This window comes from Danio rerio, chromosome 12 (assembly GCF_052040795.2).
Source record: "Danio rerio strain M-AB ecotype USA chromosome 12, GRCz13ab, whole genome shotgun sequence".
NCBI classification, from domain to species: Eukaryota; Metazoa; Chordata; class Actinopteri; order Cypriniformes; family Danionidae; genus Danio; species Danio rerio.
Window position 1 is genome coordinate 44570001 of NC_141032.1, and position 25103 is coordinate 44595103.

Here is a 25103-nt window from a genome sequence, read left to right on the forward strand (position 1 = left end):
ATAACTAAATACTTATAGCCTAGTTAGTTAGTCGACAGCGGCCTCTGGTCAATTTATATGAGAAGAGCAGGTGTGAATGGCACTCGCGAGAGAAATATGAGATCTTAAAAAGCATACACAGCAGCCTCTGGTGGATTCTCGAAAACAAAAACTCCAAAAAAAAGTAGCTCCTGGGACGTAATTTGGCGCTCCCCAGAAATGCGTAAAGGGGTAAGTAATCAGAATGAGCCTGGGTTGACTTTGCAATAGTCACTATTATTAGATTGTCAGCTTGATTTCTGCCAACGCTATTTGATGCTTCCACAACAAACACCTGACAATTAGTAACTTTGCAAATGCATGAGTTATTCTACTACTCCAAGCACCAGTCTACACTGTAAAAAAAAAAAAAGCTATTAATTTATGATTGTGAATTGCATTCTACTCTGTTGAAATGTATTATGTTGAAAAATTAACTCTACAAATTTAACACAGTGTCTTTTATTGACATTTAGTAGCTTGAAAATGTATGCAAAATAATATGCATTAGGACATAGGGCTATAAAATAACAGTAGATGTACAGGCAGATTATTGCAATGTTTTTGTATGTAAAAAACAACACCAACCCACACAAAATATGTCACTTTAAACTATTAAAATTGTTAATAAAATACACTTTTTTTAACATTTCAAGTGTTTAAGTTGTTGGAAAAAAAAGATTAACATCCCATAATATTATTGAAAAGCATAAATAAATGGGGAAAAATAAAAAAAAGCATGAATCACAAAATGTAAACGTGCTGATTTACTGATTTTTAACAGTGTACAAATACTATATTAATACTCTGACCAAAGTAAATTGCAAGTTATATCCAACAGAACGATTAAAGAATCACATAAAAATTATTTTAAAAATGTGAGTTTTTTGTGCAAGTGATTCATGGTCCTTTGCATAATGAAAGCATTTGCAGTTATTACATGTTGAATGTGTAGTAAATGTAATGTATTACATATCACAGAAGTAATTGAGCTTCGCTGGTATGAAAAGTAAATATGCGTCTCTTATATTAGCAGCAGCGTATGACTAAAGCTCTGAGAGTCTTTATTTTTGCTCTGCATCATGCAAGTGAGTTGTTTCTGTAAATGCTTTTACAGGAGTTAAGCAGTTGTACTCTTCAGCCGAGTATTTTGACTTGCTGTGATAATGAATGAGTCAAAAATTAATTCAATAATTCAAGGTCCTGATTAAATCTTGAAACACGTTTGTTGGATGTTTACAGTCGACTGGCAGCTGCTTGAATGTGCATAATGACATGCACAGGATGGATTGAAATGTGCAGGACAGGTTTTGATGTTGATAACATTTTTAGCAGCATAGTTTTGGGTTGAACCGCCGTTAAATGTTCAAGACACCCTCAAGTACTTTTTTTTTTAGAATTTTAACAGATTTTGTTGAGTATCAATTTAGACAACATTAGCATCTGATTGCATTAATTGTGGGGAAAACTAAATTCTAAACTTTTGTCAGCTAATTTCACCTTCACTAAAATCATTATTGGGGCAGAATCAAAACCGGTGATGTAGCGATCTGCCAGTCAAGTGATGAAGCGTTGGTTTATTATTATTATTATTATTATTATTCATAGACTTTATTAATAGTTTTCTTATCCTATGAGAAGACCCTGGATCTTAATTATTCATGACAGCACTTACGTTCTGATGATATAACAATATGGACAAACCTGCCAAGCTATGGTTTTCCCCGCGATGCTGTCAGGGCCACCAAAACAGCCAACCTTTTTGTGTGTACCAAGTGTTTTTGTCGGGAGAGCTATACTAGAATTGGAGAATGGCGAACTTTGTCTTTCATCAGTTGAGTTTGTTACCATTCAGACACATCACCTATCCATGCTGATATGTTCATCTTTGTTTAAAATCTTTCAGATTACCGGCATGGCTAATGGTTGGAATAGATAGGGCAAGAGACCTGCTGCACTGCTATCCACTGTGTCTGCATTCATACCCAGGGATTCAGGAGGAGAGTCCTCTTCATTTGTAGTGTTTATATAAATATGATTATAGGAGGAGAGTCCTTAGGTGGAGGTATCTTGGGGTTTTGTTCATGAGTGAGGGGGATGGAACGTGAGATTGACAGGCAGATTGGTGCAGCGACAGCATTAATGTGCTCAGTCTGTTGTGATAAAGAAGGAGCTGAGCCGAAAGGCAAAGCTCTCAATTTACCATCAATCTACGTTTCAACTCTCACCTATGGTCATAAGCTTTGGGTTATGACTAAAAGGACAAGATCTTGGATATACAGTTAGCGGCAAAAATGAGTTTCTTTCGCAGGGTGGCAGGGTGCATCCTTATAGATAGGGTGATTAGGGTCTGACACCCTGGAGGAGCTTGGAGTAGAGCCACTGCTCCTCCACATCGAGAGAATCCAGCTGAGGTGGCTCGGGCATCAGTTTCAGATGCTTCCTGGACACCTACCTAGGGAGGTGTTCCAGGCATGTCCCACCGGAAGGAAGCCTCGGGGAAGACCCAGGACACACTGGTGGAACTATGTCTCTCAGCTGGATTGGGAATGCCTCACGCCCCATTCACACGGGGCCTTAGCGTCAACGCTTGACTGAAGGCGTGTCTGAAGTTGGGGCTAACATGATCGTCATAGCAGCGTCAGCCATTGAAATTTATACTCGGACAGCCCCCGACTTGAAGTCCCATTGTGTGTACCCTGATAGAAACCTATGTTTAGAGTTCTAAAGTGCATGGCGCTGCGGTGCTTCTGGTGTAAAACCTGCATGCAAATTCGTTATGCTGGGTACACACAATAGGCGTTTCAATTTGGCGGCTGTCCGCGGTGCCCAGCCACGACCCAGGGCACTTAATATTTCTGCTGCACCACAGAGCTCCATCTAAATAGTTTTAATTTTAAATAACATGCGAATGTGCGTGTCTTGTGTGCCGTGTCGTGGCTCTGAGTGGCGCATCCGGTGCCTCAGTCAAACTTAATGCAGTAAACTAGCACACAGTTGGCTGTAAAACTATACAAAGACACAAATGATTTTGTAATCTCTGCTTGGTCTGTTTCTGTGAAACATTAATATTAAACCTTAAAAAGGGGGTAAACTTTAACATTACAAATAGCACAATATATAGTGCCCAAATGCTTTAAACTCACACAGTCACAGGCCTTAAAAACACATGCAAACGCTAAACTAAACACTCCTTTATGGCTGTACTCTGCTTTGATCCCATGGTTCCTGATCAACTATAATCCCTACTCAATATTGCAGGTGTGACTATTGCAGATTCACACATTGATGCTGAAACATTGTGTTGCGCAGCCCTGAATGAGATCAAACAAAGCTCCAGCAACACTTTTGTGAGGCAAAAAAAAACTGTTGAAGCAGAAAATCTAAATTCTGCACATCACCTCCCTTCAGTTGCCAAGTACCACCACTAGGAGCGCTGCTCTTATGATGACCCTCACATGCACAGGCGCGTCCCCCCTCACGACTGAAACTCAGCGTGACATTTAATCTGTGTGGCATGATCACCACTGCTCCACATCCCCAGCGCCGGGAACTTTGAGCTTTCGCATCATTAAAGTGGCGCTCAGAGGAGGCGGCGAGCATGAACTCAGTAGCACTGTACTGGAACTAGACAGAGACAGTGGGAGGAAAGAGTATTTTATTTAAACAGAGACTAAGAGTTGCAGACAGGCTTCAGAAGCCTTTGATTGACTGCTGCTGCAGAGAGGCATTGACGCAGAGCTCAAAATGATGGAAAGCGATGTTATGCTGAACGCAGAACAAACAGCTACAGCATAATCTGCACAGAACTTTCCCAGCTTTCAAGTCAGCCTGTAATGAGGTCCACAATTCCTTTTCTGGTCACTTAACTACTACTGTATGCACTGACATTAAATGACTACTGTAAATGGCTGTGTATTTACTGTAATTGCTTGTTGTTCTTGAAGATGAGGGCAGTGTAATGTAAAGCTAGGTTTCGGGGTGGAGGTTTGGGTTACCCTAAACTGTTAATGATTTTTGTAAATTACAAAGTATTGTATTACAAAGTAACTGTATATTACTGTGGGACAATTATGCAGTATGTTACTGTATTTAAGGTTTTTCATTTCATTACAGTAAAGATATACATAAAACTCTGTACATACATATACAGCAATATAAACGGTGCTGTAAATGTAATATACTGTATAAAAAATACTGTATTTTTGCGGTAATTGATTTACAGTAAGTTACTGACAAACTGCTTCCGGTAAGTTACTGTAGATTCTAAAGGACATTGTTTACAGTGTTTAAAAGCCATATTTGACCATTCCATTAGTACACAGTAAACACTCATAATAAATTACTGTACTTTTCATTTAACTGTAATGTAAACTGTATTTTACTATAGGACAGATATACAGTAATGTTACTGCATTTCAAAGTTTCATTGGGGCAATTACTATATATTTTAAAGTAAAGATATACATAAAACTCTGTTTATACATATACAGCAATATAAACGGTGCTGTAACTGTAAATACAGTATTTTTGCAGTAATTGATTTACAGTCAGTTACTGGCAAACTGCTTCCAGTAAGTTACTGTAGATTCTAAAGGACATTGTTTACAGTGTTTAAAAGCCATATTTGACCATTCCATTAGTACACAGTAAACACTTATAATAAATTACTTATCATTTAACTGTAATGTAAACTGTATTTTACTGTAGGACAGATATACAGTAATGTTACTGTATTTTCAAAGTTGCATTGGGACAATAACTGTATATTTTACATTAAAGATATACACAAAATTCTGTCTAGACATATACAGCAATATAAAAAGTGCTGTAAATGTAAACACAATAGTTTTCCAGTAATTGATTAACAGTAAGGTACTGGCAAACTGCTGCCAGTAAGTTACTGTAGATTCTAAAGGACATTGTTTACAGTGTATAAAAGCCAAATTTTACCATTCCATTAGTACACAGTAAACACTTATAATAAATTTCTCACTATTTAACTGTAATATGATCTGTATTTTACTGTAGGACATTTATTCAGTATGTTACTGTATTTTAAAGTTGCATTGGGACAATAACTGAATATTTTACATTAAAGATATTGACCTTATTCTAAGGTCATTCTTATTCTATACTAATGCGGAAGTGCGCCTGTTTTCGCGATTGTCTTAGAACTTCCGATTTAGTCGCCTATGGGAGAAATGACAATGAATAATAAACGGCAAAAAACGGTCAAACTACTTGCTCTACAAACAAATGTTTGCATGACTATACAGACCAAGTAGAATAATATAACAAGGAAATATCAGCTTGCAACATCAAACAGCGAAACTAGCAGTTTTTAATGTCTAAATATGAATGGAAGTGAATGAGACCGGAAGTCTCGTGCCAAAAAGATTCAAATGGCAGCGCCCACTCGTCGGCGGAGAATAAGGTCAATACATACAATTCTGTATATAAACTGTGCTCTAAATGTAAGTACAGTATTTTGGGCTGTAATTGATTTACAGTAAGTAACTGGCAAACTGCTGCCAGTAAGTTAGTGTAGATTCTACAGGACATTGTTAACAGTTACTAAAAGCCATATTTGATCATTCCAATCCGCCAGATTGGATTGCAAAGATTAAGAAAAACACAGTGTATGAAATGCACACCATTCATTGTCAACAATATTATTATATTGTGATAGTCGCAAGGTACAATGGCTCAGTGGGTGGCACTCACAGCAAGAATGTCACTGGTTTGAGTCCAGAGTGGGTTTGAGTGGATTAGTTGGCATTTCTGTGTGGAGTTTGCACTTTTTTCCCCTGAGTTTGCGTGGGTTTCCTCTGGGTGCTCCGGCTTCCCCTGAAGTCCAAAGACATGTGCTATAGGTGAACAGGATGAACTAAATTGGCAGTAGTGTTGGAGAGTGCGTGTGAATGAGTGTGTATGGATGTTTGCCAGTACCGGGTTGTGGCTGGTAGGGCATCCGCTGCTTAAAAAAAAAAAAAAATGTCAGAATAGTTGGCAGTTCATTCCGCTGTAGTGACAGATAATAAATAAGCGAGTAAGCCGAAGGAAATGTATAAATGAATGTTTAACAAAGAACTCTATCACTCTAAGTCTACACAACATTTTAAATTAATTAATTACACATTTACAGATCAAGTGCATAGACTAACAAACAGATGTCTGTTTCCAAATCACTCTATAGCAGAAAACCAATAACAAAAGGTGTAGCGGTCAAGTTATTGACTTAAATATAAAGATGCCATTGATATAGGTCTGATTTAGTTCATTGTTTAAAACTGTAGTGATTAAATCTTCACTGTTATAAAAAAAGTCTGCTACAATCAATGTTATAAGGAGGAAATAAAATGTCTTGTGCGCTGCCACTGTGCAGTTGGTGAAATTGGTGATGAATTGTATGCATTATTCCAAAAAAAGACTTCTGTCGACTCTCTGGACAGCATTCATCCCACCCTGCTCTTTTGTGATTCATTTCTTCTTAGTAAGCTGGGTCTGAATAGATGTCAGTGGTGATTTGTTCTTCTCTTCTGCATGTTTCCCAGTGGGAGATGCCGTCCAGGCCTCATGTGTTGGGTTTCCAGCCTTCTGCTAGTGTGGATCTGCTTCCGGTGTTTCCTCATGTGTATCGGACAATCCTGCCACCGCACTACAGCAAAGGCTGGGTGGAAAAGCGACGTGTGCCTGACTACAAGGTGAATAAAGACTTTCATTTATACTTGGCTTAGGGGAGGAAATCTGTGTTATGAATGTGTCATATAAAAAAAGAAACTCACAACTCACAAATCTGTATTTTATCTTAAAAATTATAATACTTTTTTGCAACATTTAGTAAAAATGTATAATAATTTAGTAAATAAAATAGTATAATTTTATTAAAGCATAGAAAACAGTATATTTTAAATTTGCACAATACTATTTTGTTAAAATAAATTTATTTTATTTATGCATCAAACTTTTACAGTAACCAATATTTTAAAGGGTTTTGAAAGAAGTTTGTTAAGCTTAACCTGAAAGCTAACATTTTGATAAATTTAAATAGAAAAAACGTTGTAAATTCTAAAAAAAAGCTGACAGTTTTATCAATTTTACTGTGTTCATTATATTTAAAAAACATGCTATTTGATCAAAATATAATTAAATTAATCAAATTTGAACATTTTTGATTATATATATATATATATATATATATATATATATATATATATATGATCAAACACACACACACACACACACACACACACACACACACACACACACACACACACACACACACACACACACACACACACACACACACACACACACACACACACACACACACACACACACACACACACACACACACACACTCTCTTTAGGGCTAAATTAGCCATCTTGTAAAATATTTCATCTTTTTCAAATATTTTTCAAGTGATGTTTAACGGAGCAAGGAATTTTTCACAATATTTCCTATAATATTTATTCTTCTAGGGAAAGTCTGGTATTATTCTGGCCGGAAAAGCAGTTTTGAAATTCTTTTAAACAATTTTAAGGTCAATATTATTAGCCCCCATATGCAATACTTTTTTTTTTTTTGACAGGCTACAATACAAACCATCTTCATGCAATGACTTGCCTAATTACTCTAAAATTTAACAGTATGGCAAATTATTCTGACTTCAACTCTACAGTATATATTTTCACATTATTATCATGATCTGCTTTTTTCAACCCAGCAATAAGTTACATTATACTATATATTCATATGATTATTTATATGCAGATTTTTGCATTCTTACAATGTACATTTCTGACATGCATATGCATTAAATAAATATAAGCAAAACAAATTCACAAAGAACCTGAGAGCTAATGTTTGCAAATCTTTATTGGAACTTATTGTTCCTTCATATACTGTAAATGCAGTTCTGTAGTACATATTTAACATATTTAACCTCTATATCTGCTTCTGGGCATGTAAGAACAACTGTTGTGGAGGAATATTCCCTCTTCGTTGAAAATAATGATTGAAAAAGTGCTTGAAGTCAGTAGGTAAATCAATAAACCTCAACCTCAGAGGGAAGCTGCAGCATTTACATTGTTTTCAAAGATAATAACACCTACATAAAATGCTTGCATTTGCATTCAGTATAAATGTTTGTTCATGATTTTCACCTGTTATTAACATGTATTTTCAACAAACTAATCACAAGTCAAGATGAAAGTCAAGGAGAAAGTCGATGACGTCACAGACCTGGGGCCTCATGTACGAAGACTTGCGTGGAAATCTTACTAAAACATTGCGTACGCACGAAGCTGTAAATGTGCGTACGCAGAAAAAAATTCAGATGTATGAAACACTGCGTACGCCGAATCTCACGCATATTCTTTTGTACATCTGAATGAACGTGAAACTGAGCGCAACATGCACGAGCACAAAACCCCTCCCTGCCTCCTCCCCCGTATGAATATGCTAATGACTATGCTAATGGCAAAACCCAACGAAAAAGCAACGGCAAAATCAAGCAAAAAGAGAAACTTTGAACAGAATGTGAAATGGAGGTGCTGCTTCCGGAGGTAGACCGGAGAAAAGCGGTGTTATTTGCAAGTTTGTTCTCCGGAATTAACAACAAAAGAAAAAAATAGAGTGGGAGTTTAGCTGATACGGTTAACACAGTTGGGTCTGAACATCGCACTGAGTGCATTTAAAAAAGAAATAGTGTGGTTTATAACTGAAAAATGTTGCAATACCCTAAGCGGTCTCAGTGGCGCACCTCATAAGAAGCATGTGATCATGTACAGACAAATTCGAGCGTAAACTCGGCTCGAATCCAGCGTCTGATAAATTCTTTCTTCTTTTTTCCCCCGCTACATATCAGATTTTGCCAACTATTTATCAAGAGAAAGACAAGTAGGAATCATCAATAAGTTTGTGCATCATATTTTATTTGCACATTAATTGAATGGAAATGTTTCTGATTCACGCATGCAAATTCATCTTCAGATAGTGTCTTTATAGCAATGTGCGTGCGGTAGATTGCTCAGATTACATTGCGACTGCTGCAATTTGCGCTTTAATGTTTAGCTGGTCAACTGTATGGTATGGAAATCTTACATACCTACTATATGAACCCGTCTCATACAGCTGCCATTGCAAGGATCAGACACTTTGTAGAGAGGAATTTAACACAACTGCCTCTAGGAGTCGCCAATGGAAATAAAACAGACACGCACAAAAAATGTGCGTACGCCTGCCAGAAAGCTGCCGTGAACCTGCGCACATTCCCACGTTCAGTTCATTGTTAGTAAATCCAAACGTGAGCGATTCTGAGCGTGAAACCTGGCGTACGCAAAGTTTTTGTGCGTACGCAGCGTTGATACATGAGGCCCCAGGTACCGGATCCGCAGAGTTTAACTGGTTAAAGCTCAAGTGAAGCTCTTGCCGGTGCTCATACGATTCTAGAATTCTTTTTACTGAATTATATTCACATATCAAGCAGTTGCCGAATGAATCGCGGTGTTTCCACGGCGCAGAAGTGAAAACAATACATTTATGATCAATAAGCTGCCCCAGATAGCACAGACAGCTGTCATCTCTCACTTTATGCTGTGAGCTTTAGGGCCATTTCTCCTCTGTTTTTGAGGTGATGTGCATAAGTAATCCTTTTTTATGTCTGACGTGGTCCAAACACAGTGAATTATGTTTGATCAAACAAAAGCACAGTGAAATAACAATGATCGCTCCCTGTGGCTTGTACAGCACCTCTTATCAGTTGGAATACAATAACTTTTGCATAGATTATGGTAGAGACATTTTTCTTTTTTCCTATGATTACAGACATTTGCAGGAACCACCAAAACTAATTACAGCAACCTAGACACACAGAACCTAAAAGGTACACTTTCAAATTTGAGTTTATAAAAAAACAAATACAAAAAGTGCCTCTTTTATTAGGTGTTTATTATAACACAGACAACATATACAGTTATTTTAAACACTTTCAATAATAGTTTATGAAAATTCAAAGGGTTTTCTTTAAATGATACAAAAGTTTTGCATTTACACCTCTACATGTGGATTTAGGAAGCTTTTAAACTTGGGTAGGCAAAATCCAGGCGGAAACAGCTGAATTTAATTGGTTAATATGAGATTAACTCCCCATTTATGTGTCGTAACTGCTGATCTGGAACCTTTAGCCAGGACATGTCAATAATTATTTTTAAATGTCAAGTTTATTTGACTAAAAAGTGCATGTATGCAGCTATATTTTGCTGGTTTTGACATATTTAAAATGTGTGGCTAAGAAATAATTATTTCTTTTTGGTGTGGGCAGAGATACATTTGGTAAATCCTTAATTTTGAGCCCTCAAAAAGCCATGTGAAAAAAAAAACTATTTGCAATGCGACAACCCATTTGCTCAAGCACAGTGAGTAAGCTCATGCACAGCACACACAAAAAGTGAAATGAATGAGGAGGCATGTGGACATAACACAACATCTAAATCAAGTCATTTTAGCTTTTCAAAGTCACATTTCTTCATATAAAATATATTTTCCAAACAACAAAAGAGTGGCTAGTGAAAAAGCAGAGTGGCTAGTAATGTTGGAAATCTACTAGCCACAAGGCTGGTGATCAAAAAAGTTAATGTCAAGCAATGATTATAACCATGCATTTTCAAGGAATTAATCACAAGTCAAGATACTGTTGTGATTGCCAGTGGAGTTGTCTCTGCTGGCGATCACTTTCTGTAGTTTTTGCCGATTACCAGCGTAGTTTCCTATATGGGAGACTAATGTTGAGCGGACTCCAACTCTACCATTTCCACCTGTTATTGACATGCATTATTCAATCAACCAATCACAAGTCAAGATGCAATACTGTTTCTACTTGTTATTAACACCCATTTTCAATCAACCAATCACAAGTCAAGATGCATTACCCTTTCCACCTGTTATTGACATGCATTTTTCAATCAACCAATCACAAGTCAAGATGCATTACTGTTTCTACTTGTCATTAACACCCATTTTTAATCAACCAATCACAAGTCAAGATGCATTACCATTTCCACCTGTTATTGACATGCATTTTTTAATCAACCAATCACAAGTCAAGATGCATTGCTCTTTCTACTTGTCATTAACACCCATTTTTAATCAACCAATCACAAGTCAAGATGCAGTACCATTTCCACCATATATTGACATGCATTTTTCAATCAACCAATCACAAGTCAGGATGCATTACTGTTTCTACTTGTTATTTACACCCATTTTCAATCAACCAATCACAAGTCAAGATGCATTACCATTTCCACCTGTTATTGACATGCATTTTCAATCAACCAATCACAAGTCAAGATGCATTATCATTTCCACCTGTTATTGACATGCCTTTTCAATCAACCAATCACAAGTCAAGATGCATTATCATTTCCACCTGTTATTGACATGCCTTTTCAATTAACCAATCACAAGTCAAGATGCATTACCATTTCCATCTGTTATTGACATGCATTTCAATCAACTAATTACAAGTCAGGATGCAATACTGTTTCTATTTGTTATTAACACCCATTTTCAATCAACCAATCACAAGTCAAAATGCATTACCATTTCCACCTGTTATTGACATGCCTTTTCAATCAACCAATCACAAGTCAAGATGGACTACTGTTTCCGCCTAGTATTAACATGCTTTTAAATGCGTCTCTTGTGATTGCTTTGAGTGATTTCTACATGCACATGATATTTTTTTCTTCTCATCTGCAGTTTTATCTAAACAACACTTTAGCTCTGGAGACCACCTGGATAAGTCCTGAGGAAATGGGAATTTTCCAGCGTCAGGAAAAGCCACTGCTGAGGACGAATCAAGCGGCGTTGAGCATATGTAGGCCATCGGCAGCCTCCAGGAATATCCACACTCTTCTTCTGACACCCCGCCGCATTTCAGGTAGGAGGGAGAATTTATGATCCCAGCGCCCATTTTCCTACCTTCATGATCTCGTCTCGCTGTTTGGCTAACATTCATCAGAGGCTTTATTTTTTATTTTCACAAAACGCTTTCTGCTTTTCTGTTTACTCCCCAGACTATCCCCGATTCTACTTCTAGTTTCTTTTTTAAACGGATTTTCTCTTTGTTGCTTAAATCGTCTTATTTAACTTGATGTAACAATATTGGAGGATTGTCAGCTGAGATTTTACGGAGCGGGCTTGTCACCGTCTGTGTGTGTTTGTGTGTGGGAAGAGAGGCGGTTTGATTTGTGCTTATGAAATGAAGCCGAAATGACTTTAAATTTCAGCTCATTTTCAATCATAGCGCGGTTTAATCAGCTCAAGCGTGCATTGAAGGCTGCTTAAGAATGCGTAATGAAGACAGTAAAAACTCTATTCTGGTACCTGATCATTTATACTGCACACTTTGTCAAAACACATCTGACCTGTTTTGCAGGATGTTTTGGAATGATTAATAATGCATGCATTTAAAGTGAAGGGTTTCTATAAAGAAGTGTACCAGACTGTTTTCTCTCTGTTGTGGGTTTTTGCATCATAAATGCATATTTTTACTTTTTTTTTTTTATAGCAGACTTTGGGAAAAAAAATCACATACACATGCAATATTAAATGCATTTACAAAGTGACTGGAAAAAGAACAGGATGAAAATAAAGTGCTAAAGTTAGTTGACAAGGGCTGGATTTGCAATGAGCTTGTATGAGCATTTTTTGAACATTATACACTTTTTTTCAATAACCATAATATAGCAAACAGGTTGTAGTGTGTGTGTGTGTGTGTGTGTGTGTGTGTATCGTGACAGTTATTTTACTTCTCTAGTAGATGTAACCTGATTTAAGAATGTTTATATACAGCACACTCACTGGCCACATTATTAGGTACACCTTAGTAGTACTAAATTAGACCCCATTTTGACTTCAGAACTGGTGTAATCCTTTGTGGCATAGATTCAACAAGGTACTGGAAATATTCTTCAGAGATTTTGGTCCATATTGACATGACAGCATCACGCAGTTGCTGGAGATTTGTCGGCTGCACATTGATAATGCGAATCTCCCATTCAACCACATCCCAAAGGTGCTCTAGTGGATTGACACTGGTGACTGTGGAGGCCATTTGAGTACAGTGAACTCATTGTCATGTTCAAGAAATCAGTCTGAGGTGATTCGCTCTTTATGACATGGCACATTGTCAAACAATTTTGTAACTGTAAAAAGAGACAATTTAATAATGTCTTAACATTAAAACACATATCAATATGTGGACCTTTTTGTATTCTTGAAAGCTATGTAAGTTTAAAAAATGCAATACAGGAAATGCGTTAAGACCATTGTTATTGTTTACATCCCTCAAAATGGTCTTTTTTTCTATTAATTAGGCATTCTAGATGACTTAGAGGTCAGATTTTTACTGTTTATTTTGATTGCCTGCATGCTGTTAGCAGGTTATGATGAAAGTAAACAAAAAACAAACATGTCTGATTAGCATTAGCATTATCAAAGATAGATGACAAATTTTATCCTGTATTTGAATTGAAACTGTATTTAATGCAAATGTGATTTCAGATCATCAATTCAAATTTTGCTTTAAAACAGAGTAATTAATGTAATTAAATTAACTGTAAACAAGTTATAGCCCCACCTTTTGGTGTTACCATGAATTAAATGTTACTAAATTGTACTAAACACGTTATTTTGAAACTGGAAATACACATTTTTAACATGCATATTAAGTGATGTCTGATTGGGAGTGGAATTGAGGTTTTTAATTAATTCGTTAAATAGTTTGAATCATTCAGCTCATTCACAGACAAAATCTTAAATATATATATATATATATATATATATATATATATATATATATATATATATATATATATATATATATATACAGATTAAAAATATTAATATTACTACTAACATTCATAAAATCTGTGATACAGTTTGAATCATTCAGCCAACTAACTCAAAGACTAAATCTTTTTTTTTACACATTAAAAATATTATTGTTGTGTTCCACACAATTCCTTCGTGTTGTCACAACACAAATCGATTAAGCTAGTTTTATTGTTTTTACAAATTAAAGTGGATTTACCTTAAAAAAATTAAGTTGTCCCCCGAAAAACTTAAGAAAGCAAAAATATTGTTTTTAGTGTACTAATATTACTAGATATCTGTGAAAATAAGACACAATGTACTGTTTTATTTAGAAATAAATATGTTCATTTAAATGTTATTTACATTCAATTTTAAAATAAAATTTTAAAGCTGTTTTAACTACATGTGTATTTTTTGGGTAAAATTAGTCAAATTTACACAACATGAAGGAATTATGTCTTTTTTGCATTAATTTATTTAACATTCAGATTCAATTAGACATTCAGAAGTTAAATCCACTTTGTAATACTTTTTAAGTATTAATCAAATTTACAACCATCATGAAATATGGAGTTTCTTAAAATGACTTTAGACATACACTGTTAAAATGTATGTGAACAATTAGTCAAGACAGCATACGTTTTTAGGTCGTTATTACTTAGTTAATCATATTCTTACTTAATTTTTATAAGTTATTAAGTGATTATTAAGTCAGTTTAACATAATATACGTTCAGTGGACTCATAAGGTTAATTTGAATCAGCTTAAACATTTAAGGCAACCTGCAGGATTTTTTACAGTGTAGCAACTAATTTTCTGTAGGGCATTTTTACTGATTTAATAGAAAAGGCCAAGTGTAAATACACTTAAGATCAATAACCACAGGCATGTGCACAGTAATCAACAATGAATTGGATCTATTTTTTTCCCCAAAATTGCCCAACGACAAGTATGTGTGTACCACTTCAAATGTTGACTGAAACCTAAAAAAGGATGCTGCCTTTTTTTTTTTTAGATTAATTAAACAAATTTTTAAAAGTAAAAAAAAAAATGTTAAACTTTTCATAGCTTAAACAGTTTTGCAAAAGGCTGCTTAACTTATTAAAACAAGTCAAAGCAACATAAACATATTTGTTGTCTTGACTTTTTGTCATTATATTTTTTACAGTGTAGTAGCAAAGAAACCTCAGCATACAGATCTACTTTCAAACACAGCAGTAGTGCAAGAATATATTAGATTAGATCCATTTAAGTGTCCAAGTGTGAAATCTGTGCACCCAGTGATTCAGTCGATCAAAACGCATTAAAAATGACCTCTTTAAAATATTCCCTCGACTTAAATTTACCCACAGCGAAGCAGCTAAATTGAAAACGTCGCAGGGATTCAGATGCAGCTGTATCGTATAACATTGCGTTTTATTCCGGTGTTACACCTGTGCTCTTCCCCGATCACACGTCTTGACTCTTTAGTTCAGGTAGGGCTGTGATGAATTATATTGCAGATGCGCTCATATGCCTGTCAAAGATTAGTCCTTGAGAGATGAAAAGTTCACTCCTGTAGAGGCTTTTCTGTCTTTCAGAGCGCAGAGGCTATAATGAGAGGAAGTGAATGGAATTTCTTAGCAGCGCAGGTCCTGTGTGACGAGCTGATTGTGGAGATTTGACCTTTGCTTCCGCACTTTTGCATGTTTAACACTTCAAGTGTGCTTTAGACTAGAGCGGAGGTTTGAGGGGTGTTTATAAAGCTAACACACTGTGTTCATGCCACTGAATGGGATTTAAAATTTAAAAAGTGTCCTGGTAATATCAGGTGATCTTAAGAAATAAGGAAATAAAACAACACAGGCTCATTGTGAATGCGTATCCCCGTATTCATTTTTGGAGAGCGTGAGTTATGTAGTCAGGGGTATGTATGGCTGCATTTTGTCTTTAAAACGAATGCTATGGGGTGGTATGACACCACCGACAGCTTCTGTTTCTATCCATGCTACCAGCTGACTGCTTACCTCTGTGTGGACGGCTTTTCCACTGTTACCAATTTGCCAAGTGGCTTGCCGCCTAGGTTGGTGGACCTGAGACGCAAAGAGGAGTTGACCATAATGACAGGATTCGGTTCCAGAAAGCAGGTAAAACATAAGTAACAGGGTGAGAGCATGGTAAGATCTGAAAAGATGGTAAAATTTAAGTAAACACTGCTGGTTGAGTTTAGGGAAGGTGGTGGGTGGGGGTATTGGTCAGTCAGTAAGTCAGTCAACTGCGGCCTCTGGTGGATTTACGTGAGAAAAATAGGCATGAATGGCAAAAGGGCAATTTTGAGATCTCAAAAAGCAAACACAGCAGCCTGAAATGTATACAGGGGTACATATCAATAAAGAGCCTGAGTTGGAAAAACATACTATATATATATATATATATATATATATATATATATATATATATATATATATATATATATATATATATATATGTGCTGAAAAGAATCTGCTCTCTGTTAAACATAAATTGTGGGAAAAAAGTTGTAAATATATTTAGTTATTAATATTATTTTAACTTGCTCAGCGTTTGTATATCTACTAAATGTATATATATATATATATATATATATATATATATATATATATATATATATATATATATATATATATATACATTTATTTTACAGTTAAGTTTTTGAAATTTGTTTGGCTGATACACTGTGACAAAAAGGGTAATATAGTATACAGTATGCTTTTTTTTAAATATATATCCCAAATACTGTTTAACAGAGAACAACATTTTTCACAACATGTCAGATAATATTTTTTCTTCTGGAGAAAGTCTTAATTGTTTTATTTTGGCTAGAATGAAACAGTTTTTTATTTTTTTTAAACACCATCTTAAGGTCTATATATATATATATATATATATATATTTTTTTTTTCTCGATAGTCTACAAAACAAACCATCTTTAAACAACAACTTCCCTTATACCCTAACCTGCCTAGTTAACCTTATTAACCTAGTTGAGCCTTTAAATATCACTTTAAGCTTTATAAGTGTAAGAAGTGTCTTGAAAAATATCAAGTAAATTATTATTTACTGTCATCATGGCTTAAACAAAAAATATCAGTTATTAGAAATGAGTTATTAAAACTATTATGTTTAGAAATGTGCTGAAAGTCTCCCACCGAACAGAAATTGGGGAAAAATACACAGGGGGGCAAGCAAGCAAGCATGCATGCATACATACATGCATACATACATACTTATTTATTTTTATATCTTTTTTTAGTTTGTGTGTAAAAAAAATATATATATAATATCAATCAATCAACTATTGTTATTACTTATTTATATATCTAAAATATAATAAAATATCTAACAAAGTCATAATTTATGTGTAGTAATATGATTTTATTTATAGCTACAATTATGATGGAAATATATATTTATTTTTTAAATATACATACATACATACATACATACATACATACATACATACATACATACATACATACATTTATGCATTATATAATTATTATGATTTAATAATTTCAATGTATTTTTAATGGGGATGGTTTGGAGGCCATTGTAAGGATGTCATAAAGTACACTTTTTTGTCATCTTATAATAAAGTAATGATCGCCTTCAAGTTAAACTCTGCATTTTCTCTCGGCCTCATATTCTTTATCTCCCAGCAGCTTGAGCCTGTCTTGCCATTTGAACTATAATTAAATGATCAGCTAGTTCTCTTAGTAGTTAAGAAGTTGTTCATCAGTGTTACCGTTGTGCTGTGAGTGTGCCTTTGAGGCCCTGAACTACAGTTTAGATAGGAGCTCGTTTAGGGAAGAGAACTATTGACTGTGTGTTCAGTTCATTTATCGGTTTCCACTATCTCTTATAGAGAGAGTTTAGAGAGTTCAAAGGTAAAGTTCAAGTTAGCTCTCTTATCATTATTATTATTATTATTATTATTATTATTATTATTATTATTATTATTATTATATTATAAATAAAAATAATAATATAATAATAATAATAATAAAACCAACTGTCTTTCAGGTATCCAATGTTCTCTGGGCTTTTTTCTCTGGCTTTTGGTTGAAAAATCCTATCATACATATAAAAAAATATATCATATATGCAAAAATCTTATTATCCAGTGCAAATATCTAATCATTCTCCTTGTTCTTCATTCTACGTTTTCCCTGTTTCCACTTTTTTTTTTTTTTTTTTTAAAGGCATGGTACACCCAAACATCATAACTTACCTTTACTTGTTTAAACTTTATTTGTATTTTATTTGTTTATTTATTTATTTTTTTTAACTTTCTTCAAAATATCCTCTTTAGTGTTCAACAAAATAAAGGATCTCATAAGTTTGAGGACCCAAGTTTTATTTTTGGGTGAACTGTCCCTTTAAGAATAAACTCATTTCATTTTTTTTGAGAACAAGTAATTTTCACGACCCCCGAAATAGTAGAACAACAACAAAGAATGATCCAAGATGTGAGGTCTTTAATGACTGGTGGTAACAATAGAAAATAAACTAGCTATATAAAATAGCCGGTGAAGTCCAGATCTAGGTAGAACTCCAGAAACAGCTAGAGCATACCTGTCAACCCCCCCGTATTTTCCGGGATTCTCCCGTATTTTATTTTTCTATCCCGCTATCATCCTGTAAAGGTATTTTCCAGTATTTCTCCCATATTTTCAGTCTTTCTCTGAACAGCCGAGACTCCCTATACGCAACCCGTACCGCCAAACCACCAGGGGTCGCCCTTTGCTCTAAAACGTGAGTCTTCTGTGCTTTCGCTTTGTTTAGGAATGAAAACACTTATAAATAAATATTAAAAACGGCGCGTTTCCGTTTCCTTTTGATTACAGGTGCCGTCGCCCATCCTATACAATCCTCAAAACAGTCATAATGGTGCATGACTGTCAGCTGACGAGCTCCATAGTGATGAACAGATGTGATTTGAAGCTGAGAGAAAATCTGGCTTTTGGGTGCGTGTTTAAACAGACATACACACATAATGAATAATAATAACATACAAGGATGTCGATCTTGGATCTCGATAATTTAGTCTTAAATGAGCATAAAAAGTTAGGAAAGCAGTCGAATGCTTTCATTATAACGTCAGATGTGTGCATTTTTAAAGTGACACCTCTTATTTAATGTAATAAAAAAATCGTATTAAATGCGAGATTCGTTTGTTGCTCTTTAATCAGAATGTGTGAGTTATACAGTGGAGAAACGGCTAATGAGATTTAATAGCTTGACTCGATTTCATTATTATAGCTATTACTTTTAATTACTTTAAAGGGGGGGGGGGGGGGGAATCCCTTATTATGGTGGGCATATCCTTTATTTTCATATCCCAATGTTGACAGGTATGAGCTAGAGGCCCCGAGATAGACAAGAGTGTCCTGATGAGACAATAGCCCCTTTCACACAGTGATACCGTTAAATATCTGGAAAATTTCCAAAATGACTTTACTGGTAAACTCCAAACAGCACTGTTCACACAGGCGAAGACGTTGCGAAAGTTTTCCGGAAAAGACTATTCACACATCCATCCCAAAATTCTGACATCATAACCAGAAATTAGCTCTAAATGGCTGCACTTGTATTTGTAAACATTTGCTTACACTACAAAGTCTGTGGATGTATCAGTATTGTGAACAACATCCATAAAAACATATGGAAGAATACTTTCGCTTGTCGAGATGTGTATAAAGTGTGTGTGTGTGTGTGCTGGGCTGGGGCTCACGGGCTGCTTCACCGGCACACGCAACGCGTCAAGCAACTGAAGGAAGTAGAGCTCAAAGGTAAACAAACAGCGGTTTATCATAAGCATCTTATCAATAATATTTTACACAGTTGGCATTAAGAAGAAACAGAAACGTTGTCTGACTAACATCCAGCAGCTAAATGTGTCTGGAAAAATATTCAAAGGCTTTTATTTTCATAAACCGTGCGGACGGGAATGTGTCTGTGTGTTCTGATTGGCTTAAGTAGACCTCTCATGCCAGCAGGTTCTAGACGTGCACGCACTCTTTCCTGCTATCTTCCCTCTGTGTTTACACAGCGCAGCATTCCGGCAAATTACCGGTAATGTTACAACATCTCTTTCCGGAAAATAGCCAGAACGAACTTACTGGTATTTTCATTTTGTCTGCAATTTTCCGGAAAGGTCTGTATGAGTGAAAAGGGCTAAAGAAGAGCAATGAGCAAACAATAACGAACTGAAAATTCTACAAACACCCAGAGTTCAGATATAGGCATGATAATTAGCCACAGCTGCTGTGAATGATCAGCACAGCTGATCGGCAAAACAATGAGTCACCAAACACCACCAACACGCCATTACAAAGCACAAGAATGAAACACACACACAAAAAAAACAACCTTGACAGTTATTTTGCTTCGCTAGTAAATGTAACCTGATTTAGGAATGTTTATATACACTCATCAGCCACTTTATCAGGTACACCTTACTAATATCAGGTTGGACTGCCTTTTGCCTTCAGAACTGCTTTAATCCTTCATGGCATAGATTCAGCAAGGCACTGGAAATACTCTTTAGAGATTTTGGCCCATGATGTGAACCTCCCACTCCACCACATTCCAAAGGTGCTCTATTGGATTGAGATCTGGTCACAGAGGAGGCCATTTGAGTACAGTGAACTCATTGTCATGTTCAAGAGCATATGATTTGCGAATGACACGGCGAGTTATCATGCTGGAAGTAGCCATCAGAAGATGGGTACACTCTGGTTATAAAGGGATGGACAGGGTCATCAACAATACTCAGGCAGACTGTAGTGTTGACACAATGCACAACTGGTAGAAATGGGTTCAAAGTGTGCCAAGAAAATATCCCCCACAAAATGACACCACCACTACCAGACTGAACTGTTGATACAAGGCAGGATGGATCCATGCTTTCATGTTGCTGACACCAACTTATGACCCTAACATCTCAATGTTGCAGCAGAAATCGAGACTCGTAAGACAAGGCAATGCTTTTCAATCTTCTATAGTCCAATTTTGATGAGCCTGTGTTATTCTTAGCTGACAAAGTAGTTTTCTGCTGCTGTAGCCCATCCACCTCAAGGTTAGACATGATGTGCAATCAGAGTTGCTATTCTCCAAATCTCGATTGTAACGAGTGCTTATTTGAGTAGCTGTTGCCTTTCTATTAGTTGGAACCAGTCTGGCCATTCTTCTCTTACCTCTGGCATCAACAAGGCATTTGCGCCTTGTATAAGAGTATTTTCTCTTTTTCAGACCATTCTCTGTAAACCCAAGAAAAGGTTGTGCGTGAAAATCCCAGTAGATCAGCAGTTTCTGAAATATACAGACCAGCCCGACTGGCACCAACAACCATGGCACATTCAAAGTCCCTTAAATCCTCTTTCTTCGCCATTCTGATGCTCGGTTTGAACTGCAACAGATCGTCTTGACCATGTCTACATATCTAAATCAGGAGTTGCTGCCATGTGATTCAAGTGGTGCTCGCTGCAGAGCCATTTCAGGAGAGCTGAGCTCCAGCGAGGGGGAGCTTAAGCTTGAGCTCCACCTTTTTTGCACTTCTTCTACGAGTGATGTCACTGGGGGTAGGGTTAAGGGGTGGGGTTTGTGTACGCATTAAAACAGCTTACAGGAGGAGGAGCGACAGCTCATGCTCCCCCTCGCTGGAGCTCAGCTCTCCTCAAATGGCTCTGCAGCGAGCACCCTCTCATGTGATTGGCTGATTGGACATTTCCCTTGGCAAGAAGTTGGACAGGTGTACCTTATAAAGTGGCCGGTGAGTATATTTTCACTGAAAAACAGGACAAAAATATGAATCTATTTTCTTCCACCCAAGTGTGCACTATCAGGAATAACCAGTGAAAATAATGCAGATTTGACATGCGGTAAGTGTATTTAAGAGCGATGTTGGCAACTCCAAACTGCTCTTTAAACATGCAAAACTTTCCTTTTATAACCCTTTCGGGCCATGAAATAAGCATTCATCCCGTCTGTTGCCTGTCTGTTTTTCCCTGCAGCTGCCTGAGAATTAAAAAGTTGATCTTTGATCTGGAGAATTACCAAATCTACTTGATCTTTGTCTTTAGCTTTGATGAGCACATACATAAAGGTGAATGGATCAAACCCTTGTTTTGAACACACCTCTGCGTCACTTACAAAGTAATCGTCATTCACCATCAGCACAACAAAGCTTTGGAGACAAAAAAAAAAAGACTTCAGAAGTGAAATTGCGTGTCCGTGAGTGTCTTCTGGAGTGGGATTGACTGAGAGTTGCTCATACAAAGTCATCGTCACGCGTTGGAGCTGTTGATGAGCGTTAGCTGAGGCTGTAATTGGTGCCGGAGGGTCTGTGCTGCTTTCACAATCGAACACTGCATGTGAGGAAGTCCAATTTGTGTCTTCGTAGTCACACTTCCTTACCGCAGGGGAAAGAGAAGGTCTTGACGTCTGCAAACACATCCACACAGGTCAGCAGCAGTTTAAGAGCTCGTCCCTCAGGTAACAGCTTGCTTTATTAGGGGGCGCCAGATATTCGCAGGATATATTGGTGCGGCGCTCGCAGCATTTGCCTCTGTTAAAAAACAAGAAGTGTTGTAGGACTATTTTTTCCTCAGTTATAATAAGCCTACAACTACAGTCTTTTCTCACAGTTCTCCACCAGAATCCAAGTAGAAATTGATATCTACAAGTATGTTTTGGAATATTACAGGTACATGGCCAGAAATATTTTTTTTCAGCATAAAATTCACCTGAAAGTGGCAGTGGGCTCATTTTTACTTACATTTTTTTTTTCATCTAGAAGAAACAACTGTATAATATGACCTCTAAAAGTCCAAAGTCTCTTACAAGGAGACAACTAGCAGTAGATGAAGGGCTTGACCCTCAGTTAACATCTTTCTTTATTAGGGGCACCAGATATTTTCAGGATAAATTGGTACAGCGCTCACATTTAGAAAAAATGCTGTAGGACATTTTTCCCTTATTATTTTATTTTATTTTAATTTATTTTATTTTTTTACCAGGAAAGACACATTGAGATTAAAAATCTCTTTTACAAGAGTGTCCTGGCCAAGATTATGCAGTATACATGTCACATGGGTCTAACAGACAACAAACAAACTACATTGCAAACATCTACAAACCTGTTTCAACTTCTAAATCTTTTAAAGTCTTTTTAAAAGCATGTAGTGAAATCAATTCTTTGAACTGTGTTTGCAGATTATTCCATGCAAAAGGTGCTGCGTACTTAAAAGCCTTTTTCCCCATCTCAGTCCGCACTTTAGGAACGGACAGTAAATAAATATCCTCAGCTGATATTGTTGATGTTTTATCATTCGGGGTTGTTTTCCTTAACTTCCTTGATTTTAATAAGCCTGTGACTACAGTCTTTTCTCACAGTTTTCTAACAGAATGAATTTATAAATAGTATATTTTGGGATATTTCCAGTGTTTTACCAGTGATTAAACTGAAAGTTGTTGATTTTTTTGGGCTCATTTTTTACTTCCATTTTTTTTTCATCTAGAAGAAACAACTGTATAATATTTCCTCTAAAAGTCCAAAGTCTCTTACAAGGAGACAACTAGCAGTAGATGAAGAGCTTGACCCTCAGTTAACAGTTTTCTTTATTAAGGGCACCAGACATTTTTAAGATAAATTGGTACAGAGCTCACATTTTATTGCTGTAGGACATTTTTCCCTTATTATTATTATTATCATCATCATCATCATTATTATTATTATTATTATTATTATTATTATTATTACTACTACCTTTATTTTACCAGGACAGAAACTTTGAGATTAGAAATCTCTTTTACAAGAGTGTCCCTGCAGTATATTATGCAGTATACATGTCACATGCATGGGTTTAACAGACAACAAACAAAAAAACTATTTACAGTTAACATGAATAACACTGACAAACTATTGCAAACATCTACAAACCTGATTCAACTTTTATAGTCTTTTTAAAAGCATGTAGGGAAATCAATTCTTTGAACTGTGTTTGCAGATTATTCCATGCAAAAGGTGCTGCGTACATAAAAACCTTTTTCCCCATCTCAGTCCGCACTTTAGGAACGGACAGTAAATAAATATCCTCAGCTGATATTGTTGATGTTTGTCATTCCGGGGTGTTTTCCTCAACTTTCTTGATTTTAATAAACTTGTGACTACAGTCTTTTCTCACAGTTTTCTAACAGAATGAATTTATAAATAGTATATTTTGGTATATTACCAGTATTTTACTAGTGATTAAACTGAAAGTTGTTGATTTTTTTTATTTTTTTTTCACAAGAAAGTGACTATTGCTTGATTCTTCTTCTGATAATTCTCCTGAAAGTTACTGTGGGCATATTCTTTGCTGACAAATTCACTAGAAAGACCAGAGAAGTCTGATGAATTTCAGAGTAATCGCCTGAAAATTGACCTGAAAGTGACAGTGGGCTCATATTTCTTAAACTTTCTAATTTTTCCGGGGCCGGTTCAGGGGGGCAGCAGTCTTAGTAGAGAACCCCAGATTTCCCTCACGAAGCAGCAGCTTTACTCCGAGCTCCTCTTGGGAGACAGAGATAATCACCCTATCTATAAAAGTGTTCCCTGCAACCCTGTGAAGGAAACTCATTTATGCCGCTTGTATTTGAGATCTTGACCCAAAGCTCATGACCATAGGTGAGAGTAAGAACGTAGATTGACCAGTAAATCAAGAGTTTTGCCTTTCGGCTCAGCTCCTTCTTTACCACAATGGACCAGTACATCGATAACATTACTGCTGCACCGATCCGCCTGTCAATCTCACGTTCTGTCTTTCCCTCATATGTGAACAAAACCCCAAGATACTTGAACTCCTCCACATGCGGTAAAAACTTTTCCTTAACACAGAGATGACTAACCCCCTTTTTCTGGTGAAGCACCATGGCCTCGGACTTGGAGTAGCTGATTCTCATCTCAGCTGCTTAACTCTCGGCAGCAAACCGCCCCAGTGCATGCTGAAGATCCATGTTCAATGAAGCCAACAGAACAACATCGTCTGCGAATAACCCGAACCGGACCTCTTCCAGCCCAAGGCTCGCCTTGAAATTCTGTCCATAAAAATTATGAACAAAAAATTATGAAAAATTTGAAAGAAAGTCATAAGGGTGAAATTTACCCAAAAAACACAACTGGTAGATTTTTTCACTGAAA

General features: G+C 36.2%; 1 protein-coding gene across 2 annotated transcripts in view; it reads left to right on the forward strand.

The window, feature by feature from the left end:
• The window catches only part of tcerg1l (transcription elongation regulator 1 like), a 195548-nt gene that overhangs the window by 4262 nt on the left and 166183 nt on the right, over positions 1-25103 (forward strand). For both annotated transcript variants that reach the window (XR_015504493.1, XM_087276894.1), the window contains exons 4-5: positions 6576-6725; positions 11786-11966. Coding sequence is in view for 1 of the 2 variants with exons in the window: in XM_087276894.1 (XP_087133020.1) it covers positions 6576-6725; positions 11786-11966 (331 nt within the window). In the remaining variant the exon portion in view is untranslated. The remainder of the gene's footprint in view (positions 1-6575; positions 6726-11785; positions 11967-25103) is intronic.